The 26,516-nt window shown below is 43.4% G+C and overlaps 1 protein-coding gene across 3 annotated transcripts; it reads left to right on the forward strand.

Moving 5' to 3' along the window:
- Positions 1 to 6,739: 6,739 nt before the first annotated feature.
- On the forward strand, positions 6,740 to 26,448 carry ZFP82 (ZFP82 zinc finger protein). 3 transcript variants are annotated; one of them, XM_055145153.1, is made up of 6 exons: positions 6,740 to 6,858; positions 12,410 to 12,487; positions 15,186 to 15,312; positions 17,579 to 17,668; positions 21,959 to 22,882; positions 24,528 to 26,448. In XM_055145153.1, exons 2-6 carry the CDS (start codon positions 12,479 to 12,481, stop codon positions 24,704 to 24,706), a joined length of 1,329 nt encoding a protein of 442 aa, XP_055001128.1. In that variant the 5' UTR covers positions 6,740 to 6,858; positions 12,410 to 12,478; the 3' UTR covers positions 24,707 to 26,448. The 3 variants fall into 3 exon arrangements, with proteins under 3 accessions (XP_055001128.1, XP_055001126.1, XP_055001127.1); XM_055145151.1 differs by having other exon boundaries at positions 21,959 to 24,666; XM_055145152.1 differs by lacking the exon at positions 6,740 to 6,858 and adding an exon at positions 8,134 to 8,324 and having other exon boundaries at positions 21,959 to 24,666.
- The last annotated feature ends 68 nt before the right edge of the window (positions 26,449 to 26,516 follow it).

Genomic DNA, 26,516 nt, shown 5'->3' on the forward strand with positions numbered 1-26,516 from the left:
TATTCCTGTACTAGCTATTCAGCCCCCTATAATACATTGTAAAACTCTTTACATTATAATACATTGTAAAACTTCAACATTCATGGAGGAATGTATCTCTTTGGTTTTAATTTTTCTTCAATACTTCAAATCAGGACTTCTTTATTTTAGAAGATGCTTAGTTTTGCTATTTACAGAATCTGGGCCTTTTTTTTTTTTTTTTTTGTCACACTCAGTGATGATCAGGATTTACTCCTGGCTCTGCTCTCAGGGATCACTCCTGGCAGGACACGGGGGACAGCTGTGTGTAAGACAAGCACATTGCCACTATACTATTGCTCCAGCCCCTAGGCTTCTTTTAATCATTAACATGTTTTTGGTTCTGTTTTTTGGATTTATTCCTGGTTTCTTTCTTTTTCTTTTTATTATTATTATTCCTGATTTCTGTGCTCAGAGATCACTCCTGGCTATGCTTGGGGAACCATATGGGGTGCTGTAGATCAAACCCTGGTACTATTCTTTCCAGCTCTCATTCTTCCTAAGCATCTCTTTGCATCATCTGTTAGTTGCAGAAATAGTGCATGAATATATTCCTTCAAGTATTTCAGGCTGAAGACATAAGTAAAGGGGTAAAGATGCTTTCCTTTGGGGCCAGAGTAATACAGCAATACCTGGGTACAGCGGTTAGGATGTTTGTACGTGACCAACCTGTGTTTGATCCCTAGCATCCCATATGGTCCCCCGAGCACCGCCAGGAGTAATTCCTGAGTGCATGAGCCAGGAGTAACTCCTGTGCATTGTTGGGTGTGACCCAAAAAGAAAAAAAAAAAATGGTTGCCTTGTATGTATGTGACTGGTCCAGTTCAATCCCTGGCACCATGTGGCTGGTCCTCTGAATACCACCAGATTCTGCCCTCTAGCATCACCTGCTTCCCTTAGTGTCAATATAAGGCAAAGGTACCCTTTAACCAACATCCTTATGCTCATTTTCTTCTCCAAGGAGAGTCATCTGATTAGCTTTCCTGATCTTTTTTTTTCCTGACCTTTTTATTTTGTTTTTATTGCATATATGTCATATAAATTAATTGGGGAATGATTATAATATCTACCTCAAAACTTTTGTATGAAAACACAATGTTTAGAATAGTTCCTTGTTATAATAGATACCAAATGCTGCTCATTATTATATTCAGTGCCTTCAGTCACTGTCATCCCATTGCTCATCGATTTGCTCGAGCGGGCACCAGTATTGCCTCCATTGTGAGACTACTTGTTACTGTTTTTGGCATATTGAATATGCCACGGTTAGCTTGCCAGGCTCTGCCGTGTAGGCGAGATAGTCTCGGTAGCTTGCCTTCAGTATTTATTGAAATTCATTTATTTCTGAAACTCTTAATATCACACAGGATATCTAATTGATATACCCTTTTCACAGTAGGGAATTATAAAAAAATCATCACTTCCATGAAACAGAGCAATCCTGAGTAGTGATCTAGAAGTAAAATATGTGAACAATTTTATTCAAATTGGTATTTTTTCTTGCTATAAAGAGGTCATGTGCAAAAGATTAGTGATGCTGATGAAGAGAAAGTAACATTGTTGAAAAGTGTATATGTATATGAGAATTTATAGTATCACTGTATCATTGTCATCCCGTTGCTCATCGATTTGTTCGAGCGGTCACCAGTAATGTTTCTCATTGTGAGACTTATTGTTACTGTGTTTGGCATATCCAATACATCACATGTAGCTTGCCAGGCTCTGCCGTGCGGGCACGATACTCTCAGGAGCTTGCCGGGCTCTCCGAGAGGGGCGGAGGAATTGAACACAGGTTGGCCGCATGAAAGGCGAACGCCCTATCATTGCGCTATCGCTCCAGCCCATGAGAATTTATAGTAACAGTTAAAATATAAATACAAGGATTTCTGGTGCATTTGAAAACTAAGAAAAGGTGCTGGAGCAATAGTACAGTGGGTAGGGCACTTGCTTTGCATGCAGCCAACCCAGGTTCTATCTCCAGCAACCCATATGGTCCTTGAGCACCGCCAGCAGTAATTCATGAGTACAGAACCAGAAATAACCTCTGATCATCGCTGGGTGTGACCCCAAAAAGGGAAAATAAAAATTTTAAAAAACATATTAAATAAGGGGCTGGAATGTTAGCACAGTGGGTAGGGTGTTTGCCTTGCACGCAGCCAACTCGGGTTCGATTCCCAGCATCCCATATGGTCCCTCGAGCACTACCAGGAGCGGTTCCTGAGTGCATCAACCAGGAGTAGCCCCTGTGCATCTCTGGGTGTGACCCAAAAAAGAAAAAAAATAAGATATTAAATAAAATTTAAATCAGTGGGTTCGGAGAACGAGTATAGTAAGGCAATTGCCTTGCATGTGACTGACCCTATATTGATCCTTGGCACTGCATATGGTCCTTGAGCCACTCGAGGAGTGACCTGAACACAGCTAGGAGTAAAGCACGTCTGAGTGTGACTGCTCCAAAAAATTTTAAATCACCAATAGACTAAGAATCAGAGCTCTTCAGTCTAAAAGAATAGTGAAGCAGGAGTTGGAGAGATAGTACAGTAGGTAAAATGCTTACCTTGCATGCAGCCAACCTGGCTTTGATCCCCGGCATCCCATATGGTATCACAAGCACCGCCAAGAGTAATTTCTAAGTGCCAGAGCCAGGAGTAACCCCTGAGCACTGCTGGGTGTGGCCCCCAAAAACAAATAAACAAAAAAAATAGGGAAGGGGCTGGAGTGATAGTATAGCTGATAGGGTGCTTGACTTACACACAGCTGATCCAGGTTCAATCCCCAGCATCTCATAGTACCCTGAATCATGCCAGGAGTGATCCTGGAACACCGCTGGATGTAGCCCAAAACCAAGAAAAGAAAACATAGGGAAGAAAAGCAAATTAGCTTATTATTAGCTAATTTAGCTAATAATAATTAGCTTATTACTATTTCTCAATAATCCTTTGTTAGAGGGATATGGTGGCACATCCAGCAGTGTTCAGGACTTAGTCCTGGTTCTGTGCTTAGGGATCACTTCCGGTGGTGCTCAGGGTACCATAGGTGGTGCTGGGGATGGAACTCGGGAGGACTACATGCAAATACTGCCTCTCCGGCACTTCTAGTCTTTTTATCTGCACTTCCACTTCCTGAGATTTTAGCTACCCATGGTCAATTGCAGTTGAAAATGTACTGCAGAGAATAAGATCTTGAAAGACCACATTCATATTACTTACTATAGTGTTGTAGTTTTTATTATTGTCTCTTACTGTGCCTAATAGCTTTATTGTATATATGTGCACAGAGGAGAACCAGCCTGTATCGGCTCAGTAGTACTCGCCTTGATCTCAGCTTCCATGAGGGAGTCTTAGAACTGTGGCCACTAGTAAGATTGAACTACTGTGGCTGTGTCTGTCTATGAAGCACCAAATTCAATTTTCAGCCAGAATTTCAAATGGTCAAAGGAACTTTTGCTCCTTGATATTATCTCATTCCTATATTTTTGATGTTACAAATGAATTAAGAGGACAAAAAAAAAAGTATGTAAAAGACTCACAGGCTCACAGGTGATGCTCCTTTTTATTGGGGGTTGGGGTGGGGGGGTGAGGGCTGAGAGGGTGGGCCACACCCAGCTTTCTAAGGCTTCTCCTACTTTTGCTTAGGCATGACCCCTGGCAGTGCTCAGGGCTCACTTTTGGCAGTGCTTGGGGAGACATATCCAGTGCCAAGGATCAAACTTGGATCAGCTGCGTGCAGGGCAAGTGTCCTGTCTGCTGTACGAGCTTGATCTGAATTTGATACTCTTTTTTCTATGCCTATTTTGTCTTTTTGGGTATAGGATGGAATTAATAGCTGTTTTTAAACATTTTTTTAATCATAAATCGAAAGACCCATAAATCGAGAGACCAGTCTAGCTATTTCCTCCCGAGGTCCAGTTCTTGCTCTGACCCACATCTGGGTTGTACATTGAACCTCTTTGCTCTTCAGTTTATATTAGATTGCCAATTTGTTCTCAAAGGCAGTAACCAAGGAACAGTCAGATGGAAAGCTTCCATTAAGGCAAATTATGAGCAAGGGCATAGAACTGTCATGTCTTAAGCATGTGACTCTCTCCTTGAATCTCCACGCTTTTTTTTTTCTTTTTGGGTCACACCTGGCGATGCTCAGGGGTTACTCCTGGCTCTGCACTCAGGAATCACTCCTGGCAGTGCTCAGGCTTCTCCTAGTTTTGCTTAGGCATGACCCCTGGGGGTACCGTATGGGATGCTGGGGACTGAGCCTGGTTTGGCCGTGTGCAAAGGTAATGCCCTACCCGCTGTACTATCACTCCAGCCCCTCCATGCTTGTCCCGTCCTGCAGGACTTGGTTAACGTGGGTAGCCGGGAGAGGATGCGAGAGTGAAAAGGAGACAGACACAAGAAGAAAGAGACGGACACAGACACAAGAATGGGAGCAAGCTCCAACTTTATTTCTCCTAAACTAGTCTTTTATAATTGATCATATGAGGAAGTGGGCAGGATGGGAGAATAGCAAAGAATGCAAATGTTTAACGAAACTGGATGTGGGCCCTGATGGCAGTTTCCCTGGGCATTGTTCTGCAACCTTTCCCAAGAAGCAGTTGTTCCTTAGTTACAGGTCAGTTTGTACTGACATATTGGTTCCCAGGCATTGGTTTCTGGCCGTTCCTAGGCATTGGTTCCCGGCACATGCTCTTCATCAAAAATGACGAGGTAGTGCACCTGTTCTCAAACCAGTGACACAATACCAGTTTATATATATAAAATATATGTTCTCAGAGACCTGAGAATGCCCTCTGTTGTTAGATAACTTCAGATGCCCCATTAAAAACCTGGTCATTCTTTATAGATGCACAGATTCACCATATTTTGATGGAACCCACGGCCTGATTTTTGGTGGATGCTAATCATGGGAATAACATCTATAGTAATTTGCAGGGGGTATCAGAATAATTAATACCAACCTGGTTCAACAACAGAAATGAACTTTCTCATAGTTCTGAAGGCTGTCAGTCTAAGATCAAGGATATTAGCAGGCCTTTTTCTGAAGGTTCTGTCCCTGGCTCACTCATTGTGTCCTCAGCTGGCTCCTGTTCTTTCTCAGTGATGCTTATGAGACCAGGAACAGTGGATGGGGACCGACCTAGCAGCCACAATGAAATTTAATCCTTTTTTTTTTGGTTTGGTTTGTTTTTTGGCTACCAGAATTGTGAATAATAAGGATGACCTCATTTACTATCTGGTCTTTAGAAGAAAATGTTTGCTAACCCATTTCAGAGTATATCCTTCTTAATTATGTAGAGTGTTTAAAAACTACTTGAAGGGGGCTAGAGAGATAGTAGAAGGGTTGGGGCACTTGCCTTACATTGTTTAATATATATATATATATATTATGTCTTTTAATTTTTTTAATTGAATCACAGTGAAACAGTTACAAAGTTGTTCATGATTGGATTTCAGTTATATCATGTTCCAAAACCTGTCCTTTCACCTATGTGCCTTTCCCACCACCAATGTCCCCAGTTCCCCCCAGACCCCCATGGAAGACACTTTTATTTTCTCTCTCTCTCTCTCTCTTCTCTCCCTCCCCACTTTGGGGCATTATTGTTTGCAATACAGATGCTGAAAGGTAATCATGTATATTCCTTTACCTACTTTCAACAGTTTCGTCCAGAGCGATCATTTCCAACTATTATTGTCATACTGGTCTCTTCTATATCCTAATTGCCCTCTGCCCTTTTTTATATTTTTAATCTGGCCAGGACAGAGAGAGAGAGAGAGAGAGAGAGAGAGAGAGAGAGAGAGAGAGAGAGAGAGAGAGAGAGAGGATGAGAGAGAGAGATAGCGCATGCAACCTACCATTTCAAATGATTTTATTGTGATTCTAATCTAATGCAAATAAAGAAATGTTGGTATTTGTAGGAACCTGGGCTCCTACTAAGATGAAAGGTAAGACTACAACTGTAAAACATTTTAATGAGTAATGTCAGCTTGAGTGTTACACAAGGTTTTTTTTGTCCTTTTAGAAAGGGGTAAAAAAAAATCCATGCACTCTGCATCTCTAAGTAAGGAGGCTCCTAAAATCTTCACCCTCAGCAACAGGGAAAATTCACCCATGGCCTTTCCGGGCAGAAGCCAATAGGCTGCAGCACGGCACGACTTTTCTTGGAAAAATCTTTAAAAGTGCTTCTTATTTACTTTCTTCTCTATTAGAAGCTTGGGATGAAACGTCAAATGAAAAAACATTCCAGAAATAATCCGTTTGGTGCCCCCCTCCCCGTTCTCCCACCCACCCCCCCAAACTTTCAGGAGAGCTGGTGCCTCCTTGAGGATGGCAACGTCTCACTCTCCTGTCCGAGCAGAGGGAGCCAGGCACCCCGTTGCCTCCAGACAGTCACCTCATCCTCGGTCCGCGAGAAAAACACCTCGAGCCCATCACACGCAGGGGCGGCCCACGGCAAAGCAACGGAGTGAGAGAACCGCACGGTTACATTCTCACGCGCTCACAGTCCACCCGATGCTCTTTCAGGCCCCGATCTCATGTCCTTCACTGTGCCAGTCTTTTGTCCCGCGTACGTCCGGGTCCTGCTGCGACCTTCTCACAATAGAGCCATTGGCCAGAGACCCTCACCAGCCGCGGAACCGCTCGCATCTCTGGCCCCCACGGCGACCCCGCCCCCACGGCGACCCCGCCCCCCACGGCCTACCGCGCTTGCGCACTCGGTGCGGGCCGGCGGCGCTCCCAGCAGCCCACGGGTGGGTCCGTTAGGTCGCGGGGCCGCAGACTGTTGGCGGCCGCCACGCCCTCGCGTTCGCTGCGCCCCGCCGTGATGCGCGCTCGGCGCCCCAGGTGAGCCGCCGTGGCTCGGAGCCTTGGTCCCAGCCATCTGCCAGAAAGGCGCTGCGGCCCGGGGCCGAGGAGAGGACGGGCAGGCCTGGTGGCTCCGCGGAGCGTCAGGAACGCCGCGGCCCGGGCCCTGGAGCGCGTGAGAACGGCGGCGCGGCCGCTCGCGTGTGTCTGTGGGCGTGACGCGCCGGGCGGTGGCCTTGGGGCCGCGCGCGGTGGTGAGGCCGGGACCCTCCTTTTGTGGGTAAATGGGGGACGGCGCGACCCCGACCCTACCGTCATCTGTCTCCCAGCCTCACGGGCGACCCTCGGAGAAAGGACCGCCCCGACCCCCAGCGCCTCAGACGGCCCCTCCTGAGCGCAGGGAAAGACTCGATTTGGGGGGCTGGAATATTAGATCGAGGGCCGGGGGTGTTGCTCAGGGGTAGAGCGCGGCCTTTCGTAGCCTGGTTAAGCCCCGGGGGCCATCTCCAGCACAGCAAAGAAAGAAAAAAGAACGGCCAGAAGGAAACTTGGCGACCAGGCAGGCTTTGGAGCAGTGCTACCCCGCCCCACCCTCACTCCCACTCAGACACAGCCCTAGGGGCCCAGATGCCTGCCTCAGAGCTGGGATTCCCAATCTTGAAAATGTTCGGTCCAATGATTTAGAGACCCTCAGCCGGGCCCCCCTGCACGGAGTCTGGACAGGTGCTGGCCCTAGGTCTGTGCCTGCTTGTAACCGTGAGTGACATTCTCAGAATGTTAGAATTCTCACCGTTGCATCAGCGACGGAGCGTGAAACCTCCTAAGTACTTACACCTTACAGTCGCCCACCAATCCAGAAAACGGAAAAGCGAATATATGAAATGAATTGTGATGAGATGAGTAATTTCTAGTTTCAAAATAAAAAGCCAGGTCCTCAAATGGCCAGAAAACACAAATCTCCTTTGGTCCCTCTCCGCGTTCCTTCCCCTTTGGAGAGGGCCAGGGGATGGAATCTAGGCTTGCAAGACGTGTGCTATTGCTGAGCCACATCCTTGACCCTATTTGTTTTATTTTTGGGCTGGCCACATGCTGTGGTGCTTGGGGATCACTCCTGGAGGGGCACGAGTGACCATATGGTTGTGGAGGTTGGAACCAAGGTCAGACACGTGCAAGGCAAACACTACCTGCTGTACTGTAGCTCCAGCCCCTGTTTATTTACTGGTAACATTGGTGTAGAAGATTGTAACTGTTTTTGATATTTTAAAATATTTTATTTATTTATTTATTCATTGCTTTTTGGGTCACACCCGGCAATGCAAAGGGGTTATTCCTGGCTCTGCACTCAGGAATTACTCCTGGCAGTGCTCGGGGAACCATATGGGATGCTGGGAATCGAACCCAGGTTAGCCACATGCAAGGCAAATGCCCTACATGCTGTACTATCGCTCTAGCCCCGAAGATTGTAACTGTTTTTGGAGTACAAGGCTACCACACTACACCTACTGGTAAAGTGCCTTTAGCCCTCCCTTTTCTTTTCTTTTTTTTTTTAATGTTATTTTTGGTCACAACCGGCGGTACTCAGGGATTACTCCTGGCTCTGCACTTAGGAAATACTCCTGGTGGTGCTCAGGGGACCATATGGGATGCTGGGGATCGAACCCAGGTGGGACGCATGCAAGGCAAAGACCCTACGCGCTGTGTTATTGCTCCAGCCCTAGCCCTCCCTTTTCAGTTCAGTGGTGAAAGGAGTGTTTTCTTTGTATATTGCTTTTTCACATCACTTTTTTTTTATGCCATATATAAGTGTGGTCATCAAGTACTTGTTTTTCTTCTTCCCTTTTGTCCCAGATATATTGCGAGAAATGCGAAGATTGTTGCCAAGATATGCCATCATTTCCATAGCTGAGTAGTTGTTTTGTGTATATAAACCACATCTTTAGCCACTCATCTGACTTTAGGCACTTGCCAGCTAAGTGCTGAAAGGATCTTTGATGCACTGTAGCACTGCCGCACTATTGTCCCATTGTTCATGGATTTGCTCCACTGGGCACCAATAACGTCTCCATTGTGGGACTTGTTGTTACTGTTTTGGCATATGCATGCCATGGGTAGCTTGCCAGGCTGTGCTGTGCAGGCGGGATACTCTTTTTTTAATTAGTGTTTGTGTTCTTTGGTTAGGTTCCTAGAAGTAAAATTGCTTGAGGTCAGAGAGGTAGCATTAAGGGTTAACATACTTGCCTTGCATCCCTAGAGCATTGCCAGGTGTGAACCATGAGCACAGAGCCAGGAGTAAGCCCAGAGCACAGTAGATCAACACAGTCCCCACTCCACAACACACACAAAAATAATATAAAGCTGAAGAGAAAGAAGTGGAATTGCTGCATATAAGGTTGTTCTGGGGGGGGGGGTGCATGCCTAGTGGTGTTCCAGGCTTACTCCAGGCTCTGTGCTCATGATAATTGCTGGTGTGCTCAGGGGATCTTATGGGGTTCCAGGTAGCAAACTGGGGTCCCCTACTGTCTCCCTAGCTTTTTTTTTCTGTTTTTTTGGGTCACACCCAGCAATTGTCAGGGGTTACTCCTGGCTCTACACTCCAGAATTACTTTAGGATGCTGGGGATTGAACTCAGGTCGGCACGTATAAGGCAAATGCCTTATCTGCTGTACTACCACTCTGGCCCCTCCTTAGCCTTCTGTATACTCTCGACTTTGGTAGTTATGTTTTGTTTTGGGGGGATTTTTTTGTTTGTTTGTTTTTGGGGGGGTCACACTCAGTGGTGCTCGGGACTTAATTCTGGCTCTGTGTTCAGGAATTACTCCTAGTGAGCTCAGGGACCATATGGAATGCTGGAGATAAAATCCAGGTTGATTGCATGCAAGGCAAGCACCTTACCTGCTGTACTATTGCTCCAGCTCTGTAGATATGTTTTTAAGTCACCACTTGTTATTTATGGTCTTTGTGATGTGAGCTGATATGTTATCTCATTGTTTTTTTTGATTTGCATTTTTCTGATAACAAGTGATAATAAATTTTTATGTGTCTTTGGCCCTCTGTGTCTTTGTTGAAGTGTTTTTAGCTTTTCTCCCATTTTTGATAGGCTTGATTTTTTTTGTTATGATATGTGATATGTGATATGTGATATAATATCTTGTGATATGTGATATAATATCTCATATGTTAGCCCTTTGTCATATGTGTAGTATGATATTTTATCCCATTCTTTAGGATTTTTGTAAAAAATATATTTATTTTCTTTGGTGTCTTGTGTCACACTGAATGATGGAAAGCAAGAGGTGCCTCCTTGATTTTTGTCTTTTTAAAATTTTTGCTAATACTGTTAATGAAGAAGAATTAATTCATAAGAAAAATACCTCAAGCTTAGTTTTAAAATGTATTAGTGTTGTAAGAAGAATCATTTTAGAAAATCTCAGGAAGTTTAACATAAGAAAAATGAAAAATGCCATCATAGTTTTGAGAGTGGGGTGAGCCACACCCAGGTGACCCAGAGACTTAGTCCTGGCTCTGATATCAGGGACCGCTCCTGAGGTTCTCAGGGGACCATATGTTATCTCGAGAGATGAGATATATTTTCTTTTAGTGATTTGATGATGATGATGATGATGATTTTTATCACTCCTAGTGGGCTTGGGAAAACCATATGATGTGCCAGCAATTGAACCCGGGCTGGACATGTGCAAAGCAGGTGCCTTACCCCCTTGTACTATCTCTCTGCCCCATGTTATTTTTATTTTTTAGTGAATTATGAATGCTCATATTTCTGTCATTGGAACATGAAGTTCTGGGTTTCAGAGGCAAATGCTAGAATTAAATATGAGCTTTGTTTAAGAAACATGAGATTTTTAAATAATTGAAATGGATTTTGGAAAGTGATTTTACTCCTTTTGCTGAGAATGTTCTGTATCCTTAATCAACATATAAATGAAACATGAAAGTTCTTTATAGATTTGTATTATATTCTGTTTGCTCAGGGCTCTTCAGTCTAGGTTAGGAGAATGGCAAATGAAGTCACAGAGAAAGTAAGGCAGGTAGGTCTCTTTTTTTTCTTTTTGGGTCACACCCGGCAATGCACAGGGGTTACTTCTGGCTCTACACCCAGGAATTACCCCTGGTGGTGCTCAGGGGACCATATGGGATGCTGGGAATCGAACCTGGGTTGTCCGTGTGCAAGGCAAACGCCCTATATGCTGTGCTATTGCTCCAGCCCCTCGAGTCTCTTTTTTAGAGAGTGTAATGCATATGGCATTTGCCTTGCACACAGGCTGAATTGGGTTTGATCCCTGGTATCCCATATGTTCCCCCACGCACTGCCAGGAATAATTCTGGCAGTGATAATAGTTCTCTGAATTACCAAGTACGGCCAAGAAATAAAAAAGAAAAGAAATGGACTTCCCAAAAAGGGGAGGTAGGAAGGCAGAGAGCTAGTACTGTGGGCAGGTAGAATTCTTTCCTTGCAGGAGGCTGACTTGGGTTCAGTACCTGATATGCTGTGTGGTTGTCCCACAGCACCACCAGGAGTAATTCCTGAGTGCCAGGAGTAACCCCAGAGCATCACTAGGTGTAGCCTCCAAAAAGGTTGTTCTTGTGTTGTTGTTGTTGTTGTTTTACCTTTCCAAGCAGTGTTCAGGGGGCCAGTGTACATATCGTGTCAGCTAAGCTAGATGCTTCCTTGCTGGGGTCTGGAGAGGCGCTGGGGGCCACAGGGCCACCAGGCTACAGTGGTACTAGATGGGGAGTGGCCATGCCATATCAAGGATGAAACTTTGGTCAATCCCTTGAGCTAACTTATTAATAGCAGTGATGAAACCAGAAAGTTCTACAAGGTTTTTGTTCAGGTTGTCCAGCTGCATTGCAGCATTTCACAATGGTAATGACTACCAGGGTTGGTCCTGATAAATTTCTCTTTGGAGCCTGGTGAATTCACGTGGAAAAGGTTTGAAGGAGAGTCTGGTTTAGAGCATGTGGCCACTTAACTGCTCTAGAATTTAGAATTTGAGATTAGGGTTTATTTATTTCTTTTTGGTCATATAGGTCACACCTGGCAATGTTCATGGGTTACTCCTGGCTTTGCCCTCAGGAATTACTCCTGGTGGTGCTCAGGGGACCACATGGCATGCGGGGGATTGAACCTGGGTTGGCAGCGTGCAAGGCAAATTCCCTACCCCCGTACTATTGCTCTTGCCGCTAGATTTTTTTTTCTCTCAGACTAATTCTTCCTGAGACTGAAAGGAAGGAGAGACAGAGAGACACGAGTGGGATCAGGAGGGGAGAGAAAGAGATACAGGTTGGGGGGCTGGAGCAATAGCACAGCAGGTAGGGCGTCTGCCTTGCATGCGGTCGACCCGGGTTCGATTCCCAGCATCCCATATGGTCCCCTGAGCACCACCAGGGGTGATTCCTGAGTGCAGAGCCAGGAGTAACCCTGTGCATCATCAGGTGTGACCCAAAAAAGCAAAAAAAAAAAAAAAAAGAGAGAGAGATGCAGATTGGGGGTGGGAGCAGCAGTAGGAGAGTCACTTCTAGGAATGCTGCAGCCCCGTCTGACCTCACGGCCTCCATTTCTCCCTGCTAGCCCTGTAAACTCCGCTTCTCCAGTCCAGTAATCTCCAGGGACAGCTGGCCAGTTCTTGAATTTTAAACCATGGCCCACGTAAGTTACTGTTTCTTCTTCTGTAACTATTTATGTTTTAAGTAAGGCCTTGTGAATATTTTATTCTGAAATTTCTTTCTTGCCAAAGCCAAATCCAAGAACCTTTTTTTCAGTTCCTTCAAATCCAATGAGACTAAAGTAGGGCTTTCCCCCTAATTGCTTCATATGTATAAATTGAATAAAATATTCAGTATTTTCTATGCATGTTTATTGTTCTAAGCTGCAGCGGCACAGAAATAAATTGCTAGATAAACATGTCTGACCATTTCTTGTGACTTGATTTATGAAAACTCTGAACCTTGACAGTTCCGTAGTAGACCAGAAATATTTACATATGGAGGAATAATTAAGTCTCATCTATCCATTGTGAAGACTAATATTCAGCCAGTTTCTTAAGTTCACTAGAGAATCTGTTATAACTGGAAAAATGTTTTTGTTATGATCTGGTTCAATGATGAACTTGGAAAAACCTTCATTAATTTTATTCAGATTAATTTCTTCTCTTTTTTTGCCATACCCAGTGGTACACATGGCTTACTCCTGGCTCTGTGCTAGGGATCACTGCTGGTGGGGCTCAGAGGACCATATTCGGTGCCAGGGATTGAATTTGGGTTCGTTTCATGCAAGACAAGCACCTGACCAGCTGTACTATCTCTCCAGCCCTGTCAGATCCATTTCTAACAAGAAGGTTTTAGAAGAAAAGTATTTAAATTTTTTAAAAAGTATTTCTTAAGGGAAAAGGATGGAATCATATATCTTGATAACTTGTAAGGCAGATAAGGAACAGGCAGAAGGCTTATTTGTGTACTGTATTTAATTAAAAAACTTAGTTTTCCGGGGCCGGAGCGATAGCACAGCGGGTAGGGCGTTTGCCTTGCATGCGGCCGACCTGGGTTCAATCCCCGGCATCCCATATGGTCCCCAAGCACTGCCAGGAGCAATTCCTGAGTGCAAAGCCAGGAGTAACCCCTGAGCATCGCTGGGTGTGACCCAAAAAGCAAAAAACAAACAAACAAACAAACAAACAAACTTAGTTTTCCTTTCTCATATTCAAATATCTAAGATATGCCATAGTGTGCCAGAGGCTGTATTGGAAGCAACAAGATCCTCCAGGAACACATAGATATACAAATTATATTTTTAATTTTAGCTAAGTGTATTTTAATGGGCTGGAGCGATAGCACAGTGGGTAGGGCATTTGCCTTGCATGCAGCCGACCCAGGTTCGATTCCTCTGCCCCTCTCAAAGAGCCCGGCAAGCTCACCCACACAGCAGAGCCTGGCAAGCTACCCATGGCATATTTGATATTCCAAAAACAGTAACAAGTCTCACACTGGATACGTTTCTGGTGCCACAATGAACAACAGGGTGACAGTGCTACAGTGTTACATTTGAACTGCTAAAACTTGTTCACGGAAACATTTTGATTTGCACTAATGTTTGATATCCCCAAATTATATTAAAAATTCATACACAAATGATAGAACAACTGCCAGTGCCTGATTTCTGTCATATAGTTTTCCATTTGCAATCAGATTATTAAGTATCCTTGATCCCATGGGGGTAAAAATAACATTAGAACAACCAATAACAGGAAGAAGAGAGGAAAAGAATTTTTTTAGAATTAAATGTTTGCCATCATAGTGGATTGAGGGGGAATGGCTGGGAGGCAGCCACAACTGGCTCTGCACAGAAGAATTACTCCTGGCAGTGCTCAGGAGACCATATAGGGTTCCAGGGATCGAACCCGGGTTGACCTCATGCAAGGCAAATGCCCTCCCCACAGTATTATCGCTCTGGCCCTCATCTTTTTTTTTTTTTTTTTTTGGTTTTTGGGTCACACCTGGCGATGCACAGGGGTTACTCCTGGCTCTGCACTCAGGAATCACCCCTGGCGGTGCTCAGGGGACCATATGGGATGCTGGGATTTGAACCTGGGTCGGCCGCGTGCAAGGCAAACGCCTTACCCGCTATGCTATCACTCCAGCCCCTGGCCCTCATCTTGTATTTTTCAGCAGGCCTCCACATATGCAGCCTGCTAGCTGGGTATCTTTTGGCACAATTGTTACACGTTTGGCATGGATAGCACTCGATTGGTGTCTTTAGAAAGGCCAACCAATAAGCCTCACTGCCTCCTGCAAAGCATCAGTAGTTGTATTCTAGAAGTTTCCTTCCAGAATCTGTGTTGAAGTCCTGAACAGTTTCTCACACCAGATGTTGGAAGGGAACTTGTTTGTGACTCAGAAGTTCAGTGGACTTCTGATAATGCCAGATTTCACAGAGTGCCTTGGTACCTGGTCTGCAATGGTGAGGCTTCCCCCCTCCAGCAGAGGGTGCACTCTCTGAGTGGCCTTTGTAGCCAGTTGCTTCCTTGGTGCTTCACCAAGGATCTATTTGCAGAGTATTGTGTAGAGAGACCTTCCTTCTTACCCACTTCTCCTTTGCCAGAGCTAGGTGAGCTAGAGGCTAGTGTTGGAGTCAAAGGCATCCTTGGTCGGCCATGATCAGAGCAATTCCCTGTCCTCTGTGCTTTCCAGCCCCAGTGGCACACAAATTTACACAGCATATTATAGGCTTCCAGTCCATGCCTGTTTACTTGATAAATGGTCCGTTTCTGCAGTGTCTCTTTCATCTTTTCTCCTTCAATTATAACACAGTTTCTTTGATCTCAATTTTAATATCTGGTTTGTCATTTCAGGGGTCTGTGATATTCAGTGATGTGTCCATACTCTTCTCCCAGGAAGAATGGGAATCTCTAGACTTGGTACAGAGGGACCTGTATAGAGATGTAATGTTGGAGAACTACAGCAACTTGGTTTCACTGGGTGAGTTTTTCTACCTTTAGTAATTTAGACTCTCTTCTCTGCAGTATTAGCTTTCTTCACTAGGAATTTCTGCAGTATCTCTTTTAAAAAACTGGATTCCTGCTCCCTATTTAAGGAATAGTTTGCACTTTATACATGTGCATTAGACATTTGCATTTTCACCCATATTAATTCAGTACCCTTCAAGGCTCTTTTCTTTTCTTTTTTTTTTTTCCGTTTTTCATTTTTGGGTTGCCACCCCTGAGTGGTGGTCTGAGGCTATTCCTGTCTTTGATGCTCAGGGATCATTCCTGGCAGGACTTGAAGGACAATATAAGGTGCCAGGGATTAAACCTAGATCAGCTACATGCATGGCAAGAGAACCTTATCCACTGTACCATCTCTCTAGAAGCATTTCTCTTTTCTCTTTCGGGGGCTGGGTTTGGTTTTGGGGCCACACACCTGGTGATGCTCAAGTTTACTTCTGGCTTTGCACTTAGGGATCACTCCTGGCTCTCTCAGGGACCATATGGGATGCCAGGATTGGCCACATGCAAGGTAAATGCCCCACCCACCATACGATCTCTCCAGTCCCTTTATAGCCTTTCTCAGTCATGAAAGGGATAGATTTGATATCACGGTGATTACCAGAGTCACTCATTTAATTTTTTGTTTAAACTCAGAAGTGATGGGTCAGAGATAGTACAGGGATAAACTCAGAAGTTCTACATGTGTTTTTAAAAATTTATTGATATACCTTTTTGGTGGGGTGGGGGTGACATGTGGTTGTTGCCACATCCATTGTGACTCAGGCCTTACTCCTGACCCTGTACCCAAGGCATCCCTCCTGGCAGTGATTGGTAAACCATATAATGTGCCAAGTATTGAATCTATGTCAGCTCTGTGTAAAACTAGCACCTTACCCACCATACTATCTCATCAGCACCTATGATAGAACGTTAAGGAAAATTGCTAGAGTCTGGTAATTTGTTTGTGATCATGAAAAGAACACATAATTTTGGCAGTATCAAGTTGGAGGATTTAGGGACCAGAGCTGATAGTACCTTGCATGTGGCCAACTGGGTTCAATCAAAGAACTTTCCATTTAGCATTATTATATAAATATCTTGTAAAATAATAGCAACTGGGAAATTTCTATTTTGGGGGGAGTTGGGGCTATCCACACCCAGCAGTGGTCAGGGGTTACTCCTGGCTCTGTGCCAGGAGTTATTCCTGGAAATGCTTGGGGGACATATAGGATGTTAGGGATTTAACCCGGGTTGGCCATGTGCATAGCAAACATCCTACCTGCTGTACTGTTGCTCTGGCCCCATTGAAAATTTATCTTCTATCAAACAAAACAGCAGTAAAAGTAAATAATGGACAATAAAATATGTATCATTCTTAATATCTGTTCTAAGGCAATTCATGTAACTCTTACATACTATTACATAAAATGCACACTATTCATTTGGCTTTCATAAAGGCAGTATAAGATAAGTAGTAAGCCCTGAGCACCACTGAGTGTGGTCCAAAAACCAGTTTTTAACCATAGTTTTTCTTTTTCTTTCTTTCTTTCTTTCTTTCTTTTCTTTCTTTCTTTCTTTCTTTCTTTCTTTCTTTCTTTCTTTCTTTCTTTCTTTCTTTCTTTCTTTCTTTCTTTCTTTCTTTCTTTCTTTCTTTTGAAAAGTCTGTTAATTCTAATTCAGTTTAACTTGTTTTTTTTTCTTTTTGGGTCACACCTGGCAATGCACAGGGGTTTCTCCTGGCTCTGTACTCAGGAATTACTCCTGACGGTGCTCAGGGAACCATATGGGATGCTGGGAATCGAACCCGGGTTGGCCACGTGCAAGGCAAACGCCCTACCCGCTGTGCTGTCACTCCAGCCCCTAACCTATGGTTTTGGCCTGGTGGTGCTTGGGGTATGGGATGCGAGGATCAACATGGGTCAGCCATATGCAAAACATATGCTGCTATACTATCTCTCTGGCCCCAAGTTTATTGGAAATTTAACCAAGACTAAACAAGGTAATTTCTTTTAACAGGATGGGGAGGTACCCACACTTGGCAGTGCTTAGGGCTTACTCCTGGCTCTGCACTCATGAATCATCCCTAAGTGAAACATGGGTGACCATAGCCATAGAGACAGTGCTAAGAATCAAACCTGGTTCAGCTGTGTGTGTATGTGTAAGGCAAGTGTCTTACCCACTTTACTATCACTGAACAACGTAATTCTCAGTTCATTTTTTTTATTCATTTCTGTATTATTATTATTTTTTTTAATTAGGAGACTTCATTTCTAAACCAGATGTGATTTCCTTGTTGGAGCAAGGGCAAGAGCCTTGGAAAGTTGTGAGGAAAGGAAGAAGGTATCCGGGTGAGTAAAGTGGGCAGGAGGAAGAAGTCACCAGAGCAGGTCACCCAACTAGCGAGGGAAGTAGGCAGGGAAGCCACACATAGTTCTGTTTATTTCTTTTGTTTTTGTTATTGGGGCCGTAAGCATTGATGCTTACAGGTTACTATACTGGCGATGCTCCGGACACTATGTGGGATGCCAGAGATCAAATCTGGGTCTGCAAAGCAATCACCCTACCTGCTGTACTATCTCTCCAGTCCTGCATTATTTAGGAAAGCCTCTTTTTTTTTTTTTAAATGAATCACCATGAGATATAGTTACAGATTTACAAACTTTCGTGCTTACGTTTCAGTCATACAACGATCAAGTACCCATCCCTCCACCAGTGCCCATTCTCCACCACCAACGTTCTCAGTATCCCTCCCGCCACCCCCACCCCCCACACCCCCACATTCCCCCTCCTGCCTCTTACAGGCACATTCCCTTTCACTCTCTCTCTCCTTTTGGGTAGGAAGACCTCTTTAAAGCGCCAAGGCCTGAGGAGAAGAAGTTGAGAGTTGGGGAGCAAATTAAGGTCTTAGTTGGGGATTTTAGAACTACTTCTTTAATCCATTTACTACTTTTTTTTGGTGGTAAATTCTTCAGTTTTCCGTGGGAGGGAAAGTTCTCTCCAAGTTCCTTATTAAAAAAACATTCTTGGGGCTGGAGAGATAGCACAGCGGGTAGGGCGTTTGCCTTGCACGCGGCCGACCCGGGTTCAAATCCCAGCATCCCATATGGTCCCCTGAGCACGGCCAGGGGTAATTCCTGAGTGCAGAGCCAGGAGTAACCCCTGTGCATCGCCAGGTGTGACCCAAAAAGCAAAAAAAAATAAAATAAAATAAAATAAAATAAAATAAAAAAACATTCTTAACTCTATCTTAATTTATTTGTTTTCTTCCACATTGATATAGTTACAAATGGATAAAAGCAGAGCCAGGCATGATTCTAGACACCATCAATACAATGACAAACAAAACCAGTAGAGTGTCTATGCTCATGTAATTAGAGAAATTTCTTTTTTGTTTGTTTGCATTTTTTTTGGGGGGGTCACACCCGGTGACGCTCAGGGTTTACTCTTGGTTACACTCAGGAATTACTCCTGGCAGTGCTCAGGAAGCATTATAGGATATTTGGGATCGAACCTAGGTCGGCTGCATGCAAGGCAAATGCCCAACCAACTGTGCTATTGCTCCAGCCCCCAAGAAATTTACTTTCTGTAAATAGAAAATAGTATCAGGTAATAAAACAGTCTGCTATGAAAAAGTGTATAGAGAGTGGCATGAATTAGGAAGGATATTTTAGTTATATGTTGGAAGCATTTTTTTCTTAATATTTCTTATAAAGCTTTGGGAAATAAAAGGCAACATTAAAGGTTGGAATCTACCACAAGTGTGTGTGGGGTGGAGGGTAGGTAAGACAGAAATATGACAATAATTAGTTGGAAATGATCACACTGGATAAGAATTCAGTATTGAAAGTGGGTAAAGGGATATACATGATAACCTTTCAATATCTGTATTGCACACCACAGTGCCCCAAAGGAAAGAGGGATGGAGAGAGAGGGAGGAAGGGGGAGAAAGAGGGAAAGAGAGAGGGAGGGAGAAAGAACCTGCCATAGAGGCATTGGGTGAGGGGGTGGGAGGGAAACTGGGGACATTGGTGCTGGAAAATATACACTGGTGGAGGGATATGTATTGGAACACTGTATGACTGAAACCCGACCACAAACAGCTTTGTAATGGTCTATCTTACAGTGATCCAATGAAACAACAATAATAATAGGCTACATTAAAGAATATGCTGAGATAGCACAGTGGGTAGGAAGTTTGCCTTGCACGCGGCCGACCCAGGTTCGATTCCCAGCATCCCATATGGTCCCCTGAGCACCGCCAGGAATAATTCCTGAGTACAGAGCCAGGAGTGACACCTGTGCATCGCCAGGTGTGACCCAAAAAGCAAAAAAAAAAAAAAAAAATGCTTGAAATTGTTATGATGCAGCTAGAGAGCAAAACTGTAAGTGGGTTCCTTAAGATAGGCATGGAATAAGGATGGAACGAAGGTAAAAGGGAAAACAGTTTTGTTCTGAACGCAGTAGGGAGACAGGTGGTCAAGAGAGGATAGCACATTCTTCCATAGTTGCTATTTTCTCATATGCAGTAAGAAAGATGATCATGAATAGAATGTGAGCATTAGTATTAGCATTCAGTTTGGGCTTATTTATGATAAAAATTTAAATCGATACTCAGGAGAGTAACTTGTATGTCAAATGTTACTGTTTTCAAAGATTGGTATACTAACTTCAGTGTTGAAATGCAAATACAGCTTCTTGGAAGTAAATGGTCTCTATCCCAAACTTGATTGTGTCAACAGGCCAAGAAGGTCAATAATGCTGTGCCCCAGGATACTTAAGAATTAAATTCAGATAATTTTGTTGTTGGTGGTGGTGGGGTGGTGATGGTGTTTGGGGCCATTCCTAGCTGTGCTCAGGGCTTACTCCTGGTTCTACACTCACTCCTGGTGGACTTGAAAAACCATATAAAGTGCCAGGGATTGAACCTGGAATAGGATATGTAAGAAAAGGACCTTCTCTACTGTACTGTCTTTCTAATCCCAGGTCCAGATGATTTGTGTGACTTTTTACACTTAGTTAAAGCTTATTTTTTGCTGTGAGAGGAATAACAGTTGTGATTTTTAAGATACCTTTGATTGATCATAGGGAGGGCTTTTCTTTTTTTCCCCCCTCTAGTCTCAGTGTTAAATAGAAGTCTTTAATTCAGCAGAATTGGGATTGGGATTTGGTCTATTCGTTAATGTAGCTTAGATTTTTTTTTATGTACATACCATAAATGTAATATTTTAAACTTTAAGCATTGGACTATATGATTGGGGGCTGGAGTGATAATACAGCAAGTATTAGTAGGTGTCACTACCTTGCATGCAACTGACCCTGTTTTGATCCCTGGCATTCGGTATGGTTCCCCGAGTACTTCTGGGACTGATCCTTAAGCACAGAGCCAGGAGTTAGCTCAGAGCCAGGGCTTGGCCCAAAATAAAACAAAAGATATGACTGCCAATAATTTAAATTTGCCAAACTTTTCTTTCTGTTGTGTCTCATATTTATTTTAAGTTCAGTTACACCACACATTATATAAATTGTATTATTTCTAGTGTAAATTTTTTTTTTTTTGCTTTTTGCTTTTTGCATCACACCCAGCGATGCTCAGGGGTTACTCCTGGCTTTGCACTCAGAAATTACTCCTGGCGGTGCTTGGGGGACCATATGGGATGCCGGGGATCGAACCCGGGTCGGCCGCGTGCAAGGCAAACACCCTACCCGCTGTGCTATCCCTCAGGCCCCTGTAAATGTTTTTTGTTTGTTTGTTTTGGTCATACCTGGCAGTGCTTAGGCTTACTTCTGGCTCTGCACTCAAGGATCACTCCTGGCACAGATCAGGGGACTATATGTAGTACCAGGGATTGAATCTGGGTTGGCTGTTTTAAAGGCAGGCTCTCTCCTTGCTATACTATTACTCTGGCCTTTGTTTGTTTGTTTGTTTTGGGCAGTGCTTACAATTGAGAAAGCTTATAGCAGGGATTTGAACCCAGGCTTCCCACATGCAAAGCATATAAATCCTTTCTTTGAGCTATCCCTCAGACCTGTTTTCATTTTAATTAAAATATAATTTGTCTTTGTTTTGGGTCACACCCCATAGAGTTTGGGGGACCATGCAGTGCCTAGGATCAAACCCTAGCTTCCTACATGCATGCAGAGCATGCACTGTAGCCCATTGAGCTATTTATGTATTCACTTTAGGTTTTGGGCAATACTCAGTGATGCTCAAGGGTTACTCTTAGCTTTACACTCAGGAATTACGCCTAACAGTTCTTGGGGAACATTGGGATGCCAGGGATGGGATTCTAATCCGGGTCATCCGTGTGCTAGGCAAGCACCCTTTCCACTGTACTATCTCTCCAGCCCCTCCCCCCTGAATTTTATAATTTTGTAAGAAGACTTTTAGAATTTCATTGAGCATGATTTTTGCTCCTTCTGGAGTTTGGACATTATCCAGCAGTGTTCAGGGCCTGTTTCTGGTCCTGTGCTCAAGAGTGATCCCTAGTGGTTCCAGGGATTCTAACTGAGTTCAGCCACATGCAAGGCAAGTGCCTTAGCTCCTGTTCTGTCTCTCCTGCCCCTTCTATTACATTTAATATCTGTTGTATAAATACTACTTTTAGGAGGAAAAAACTTTGTGTTTGCTCTCGTTTCAGATTTGGAGAGCAGGTGTGAGACCAAGACATTAGCTTCAGAAAATATTTATGAAATAAACTTACCTCAGTGGAAGATAATGGAAAGAATTAAAAACCATAGTCTTAAGGGCCTCTTTTTAAGAAGTGATTGGGAGGCCAAAAGAAAATCTGAAGAACAAGGGGGATGTTTTGGTCAAGTAAAAATGACATCTCAGAAAGTGTCCTCTTACCAAAAATGTACATCTCTTACTACACATCAGAGAATTCAGTTCATTGAGAAACCTTATGAGTGTAAGGAGTGTGGAAAGGCCTTTAGAGTCCGCCAACAACTTACTTTTCATCACAGAATTCATACGGGGGAGAAACCCTATGAATGTAAGGAATGCGGGATGGCTTTCAGACAGACTGCACACCTCACTCGACATCAAAGACTTCATTCTGGTGAAAAACTCTATGAATGTAAGGAATGTGGAGAATCTTTCATGTGTGGCCCAGATCTTCGAGTGCATCAGAAAGTTCACATTAGTGAGAAGCCCTATGACTGTAAGGAATGTGGGAAGGCCTTCAGAGTGCGAGGCCAGCTTACCCTCCACCAGAGGATCCATACGGGCGAGAAACCCTACTTGTGTACAGAATGTGGGAAGACCTTTAGACAGTATGCACACCTTACTCGCCATCAAAAGCTTAATAGTGCTGACAAACTCTATGAATGCAAAGAATGTGGAAAGGCCTTTTTGTGTGGATCTGGCCTCAGAGCACATCACAAACTTCATACTGGTGAGAAACCCTATGAATGTAAGGAATGTGGCAAGACCTTTAGAGTGCGACAACAACTAACACTCCACCAGAGAATTCATACGGGGGAGAAACCATATGAATGTAAGGAGTGTGGAAAGACCTTCAGTCGTGGGTATCATCTTATTCTTCATTACAGAATTCATACTGGTGAGAAACCTTATGAATGTAACGAATGCTGGAAGGCCTTTAGCCGTTACTCCCAACTGATTTCCCACCAGAGTATTCATATTGGTATTAAACCCTATGACTGTAAAGAATGTGGGAAAGCCTTTAGGTTACTCTCACAACTTACACAGCATCAGAGTATTCATATTGGTGAGAAACCTTATAAATGTAAGGAATGTGGGAAAGCCTTCAGATTGCGCCAAAAACTTACTCTCCACCAGAGCATTCATACTGGTGAAAAACCCTTTGAATGTAAGGAATGTAAGAAGGCCTTTAGACTTAATTCATCTCTTATTCAACATCTGAGAATTCATTCTGGGGAGAAACCCTACGAGTGTAAGGAATGTAAGAAGGCCTTTCGACAGCATTCCCACCTCACCCATCATCTGAAGATTCATAGTGCAAAAATATAAGAAAGTCTTTTCAGTTCTGTGCTGTATAAAAATTTGAGTTGTATTATTTAATCCCTTTGCTTTACACATGCAGTGGGGGTGGGGGAGTGCATTAATTGATTTATATTATTAAATTTGTTGTCTTGAGAGAGAACTCAGTGGGCTGGAGCACATGCTTTACACACAGAAGGCCTGTGTTTAGTCTGTGGCACTATCTGGTCCCCAAGCACTGTCAGGAGCAAACTCTGAGCACTTAAGCCATGTGTGGCCCAGAAACCTAAAAGGAAAGAATGTTCATATATCCTATCATCACACAAACCTGATAAACTTCATATTTATTTTTAAAATCCTACTAACAGTAGTGGGAAAGATATCTCTATCCCATAACTTTCCTATTTGTGTTACGTTGAACAAGATGCTCAACTGCTCTGTGCTATTCCATTCTTGAATTTGTAAAATGGTGTTATAATACTATGACAGAACGAAGATGGCTACAGACTTGTTAACATTGCCGAGCAAGAGATGGGTTCCACATCAATTTTCCATGAACATGGGCAGACTGAGACTGCTTTGGGTAGAAGTAGTGCTCTGCCAGTTTCTGGACCCAGGACTTACTGGTAGATTTTTTTTCTCTCGAAAGAAATTCACTCAAGTTGAGATACTGCTGTTACCTTACATGTGTGGTTGCTTTGCTGAACAGACCACTTGTGGAAGCCCTTCATAGATCACATGACTACAAAGATTCTGTTGGGCCCTGAAGGGCTTGCTGACGAGCCCATTACAGTTTTCTATTTTATACATATATATATGTATATATATACATACGTATATATGTATATATATATATATATATATTTGTTTTGGGGCCACAACTCACAGTGCTCAGGGTTTACTCCTCTCCTTTGTGCTCAGGAATAACTCCTGGAAGGCTCAGGGAACCACATGTTGTACTGGGGATCAGTCTGGGCTGGGCTGTATGCAAGGCAAGCATCATACCCATCAGACTATCTTTCCAGCCCTACAATTCTGCTTTTTAACTTGCTTGTTTTTTAGACACTAGGACTTACAGTGCAGTCAGTAGTAATGTTTCCAACATGTAGTGTTCCATTGCCACACCAAAGGGTCAGTATCCCCAGGCTCTCTCCAACCCCATCAGCAGACAGTGCTATTTGCCACCTTATAGGGTCTATTACCATTGATAATTTTTTTTAACCACTGATAACTTTTTATTCCAGTGTTTCTTTATAGTCCAACTGAGATGAATCATTCTGTGTTTGGCTGTCTTCTTCTGACTCACTTCACTCAGTCCAGTACCTTCAAGTTTCATTCACATAGAAGCAAATTGCAGATGTCAGCTCTTATAACTGAGAAACCCCATCATGTATCTACTTTTCTACTTACCTCTTTCTGGTGATTTTGATTGTCTCCAAATATTGGGTGTTGTGAATATGCTGCAATAAACATTGGAGTGCAAATGTCTTTTCAAATGAATTTTTGGACTCTTGGGGGTAAGTGGCAAGAAGTGGAATCATTGACTCTTATGGAAGCTCTCCTGCTGTTTTCCACAGAAGTTGAGCCAGATGGCATTTGCACCAACAATGGATGAAGATTCCCTTTTTCCCACATCCTTCCCAATACTGGTTCTTTTTGTGATGTGGGCCAGTCTTACTCCACCATGACTTTTGAATAAAATAATTTTGGGTGCTTTAGACCAGCTGCCAGTTGAGTGACCTCAGCTGATGCTGTCTAGAACAGAAAAATTGGCCAGAATGCCCTATATAAGCTCTTGACAAAACCATGAAGTATGATTGTTTTATATCACTAAATTGTTTTATTATCATCACTAGTAATAAGCTTGAAAATTCATGGCTGGAGAGATAGTACAGCAGGCATTGCCTTGCACACAGCTAACCTGGGTTCTTTCCGCAGTGCCCCTTATGGTTCATGAAGCCTGCTTGGAGCAATCCCTGGTTGCAGAACCAGGAGCAAGCCTTGAGCACAGCTGAATGTCCCTCACTCCGACCACTCCAAAAAAAATTGTGAATGTGAAAGATTGGATATGGCCTATACAACAATTAAGAGACTAAAATCCTATGCAGCCTTTTCAAAATACTCAGTTTGCAGGACGGCAGTGATACTATAGCAGGTGGGGTTCTTGCTTTACATGTAGCTGACCCAGGTTTGATCTGAAACCAACACCCTATATGGTCCCCTGAACCCTGCTAAGAGATTTAACTGAATGCAGAACTGGGTATACCTCGCCTGAGCTAGACCTGCTAGGTCTGGCCCTCAAACAAAATCCTCAAATTGTCTCATTTATGACCAGTAAGAATTTCCTCAAATTGGAGCCAAGTTTCTTATGTTGTCATGATCACTATTAACCTTCAAAGGTTATCGGACAGATAAGGACTTTTCTTGAAAGTGGGAAATGTGAATTTATCTTACTGCTTTCCTTTCATAATTTGTATTTCAAGACAACCAAAAGCTGGTGAAGGAAAGTTCCCTAATACTAGACAATTATTGCTAATAGAGACCAAATGAAAGTTTATCTAAAAAGTTACAATTTTATTTATGAAATAAGTCTAGGGATTGATACCAATGACTGTAAAACTTATTAGGTGAGAAATTAATGAAAAGAGCAGAATGATAGAACTCAATCATATGCTTTTTTATGTGATTAGTTGAATGTACACAGCAACACATGAATTATTTTTGCCCAAAATAGTAATTCAGGGGCTGGAGAGATAGATAAGAGATTTCCCTGGCATGTGGCCAACCCTGGATTTCAAAGGTATGATTTAGTTGCCATCAGTTTCCAGGAAGTGTGGGTGATAAATGACAACCAAATCCAGAATGTGAGGCAGGGACAGGGGATTCCAGAAAATAGATAAGATAGTAAAAGTAAGAGCCTTGTAGCTTAATAGAGGGGTTGGGGAGAGTAGGGCAGGTAAGATGTTTGCCTTGTATGCTACTGCCCAGCACCCCATATTTTTCCCAAAGCTCTGCCAGGAGTGATCCCTGAGTGCAGAGCTAGGAATAAGCCTTGAGTACTGGGTTTGGTGCAAAAAGAAAAAATTCCATCAGGAAAATACAGCGTATGGATATTTGGATCCTTGTTTTAAAATGTACCTAGATTTGGAACTGGAGCAATAGCACAACGGGTAGGGCGTTTGCCTTGCACAAGGCTGACCTGGGTTTGATTCCCAGCATCCCATATGGTCCCC

Source organism: Sorex araneus, chromosome 8 (genome assembly GCF_027595985.1).
Source record: "Sorex araneus isolate mSorAra2 chromosome 8, mSorAra2.pri, whole genome shotgun sequence".
Lineage (NCBI taxonomy): Eukaryota > Metazoa > Chordata > Mammalia > Eulipotyphla > Soricidae > Sorex > Sorex araneus.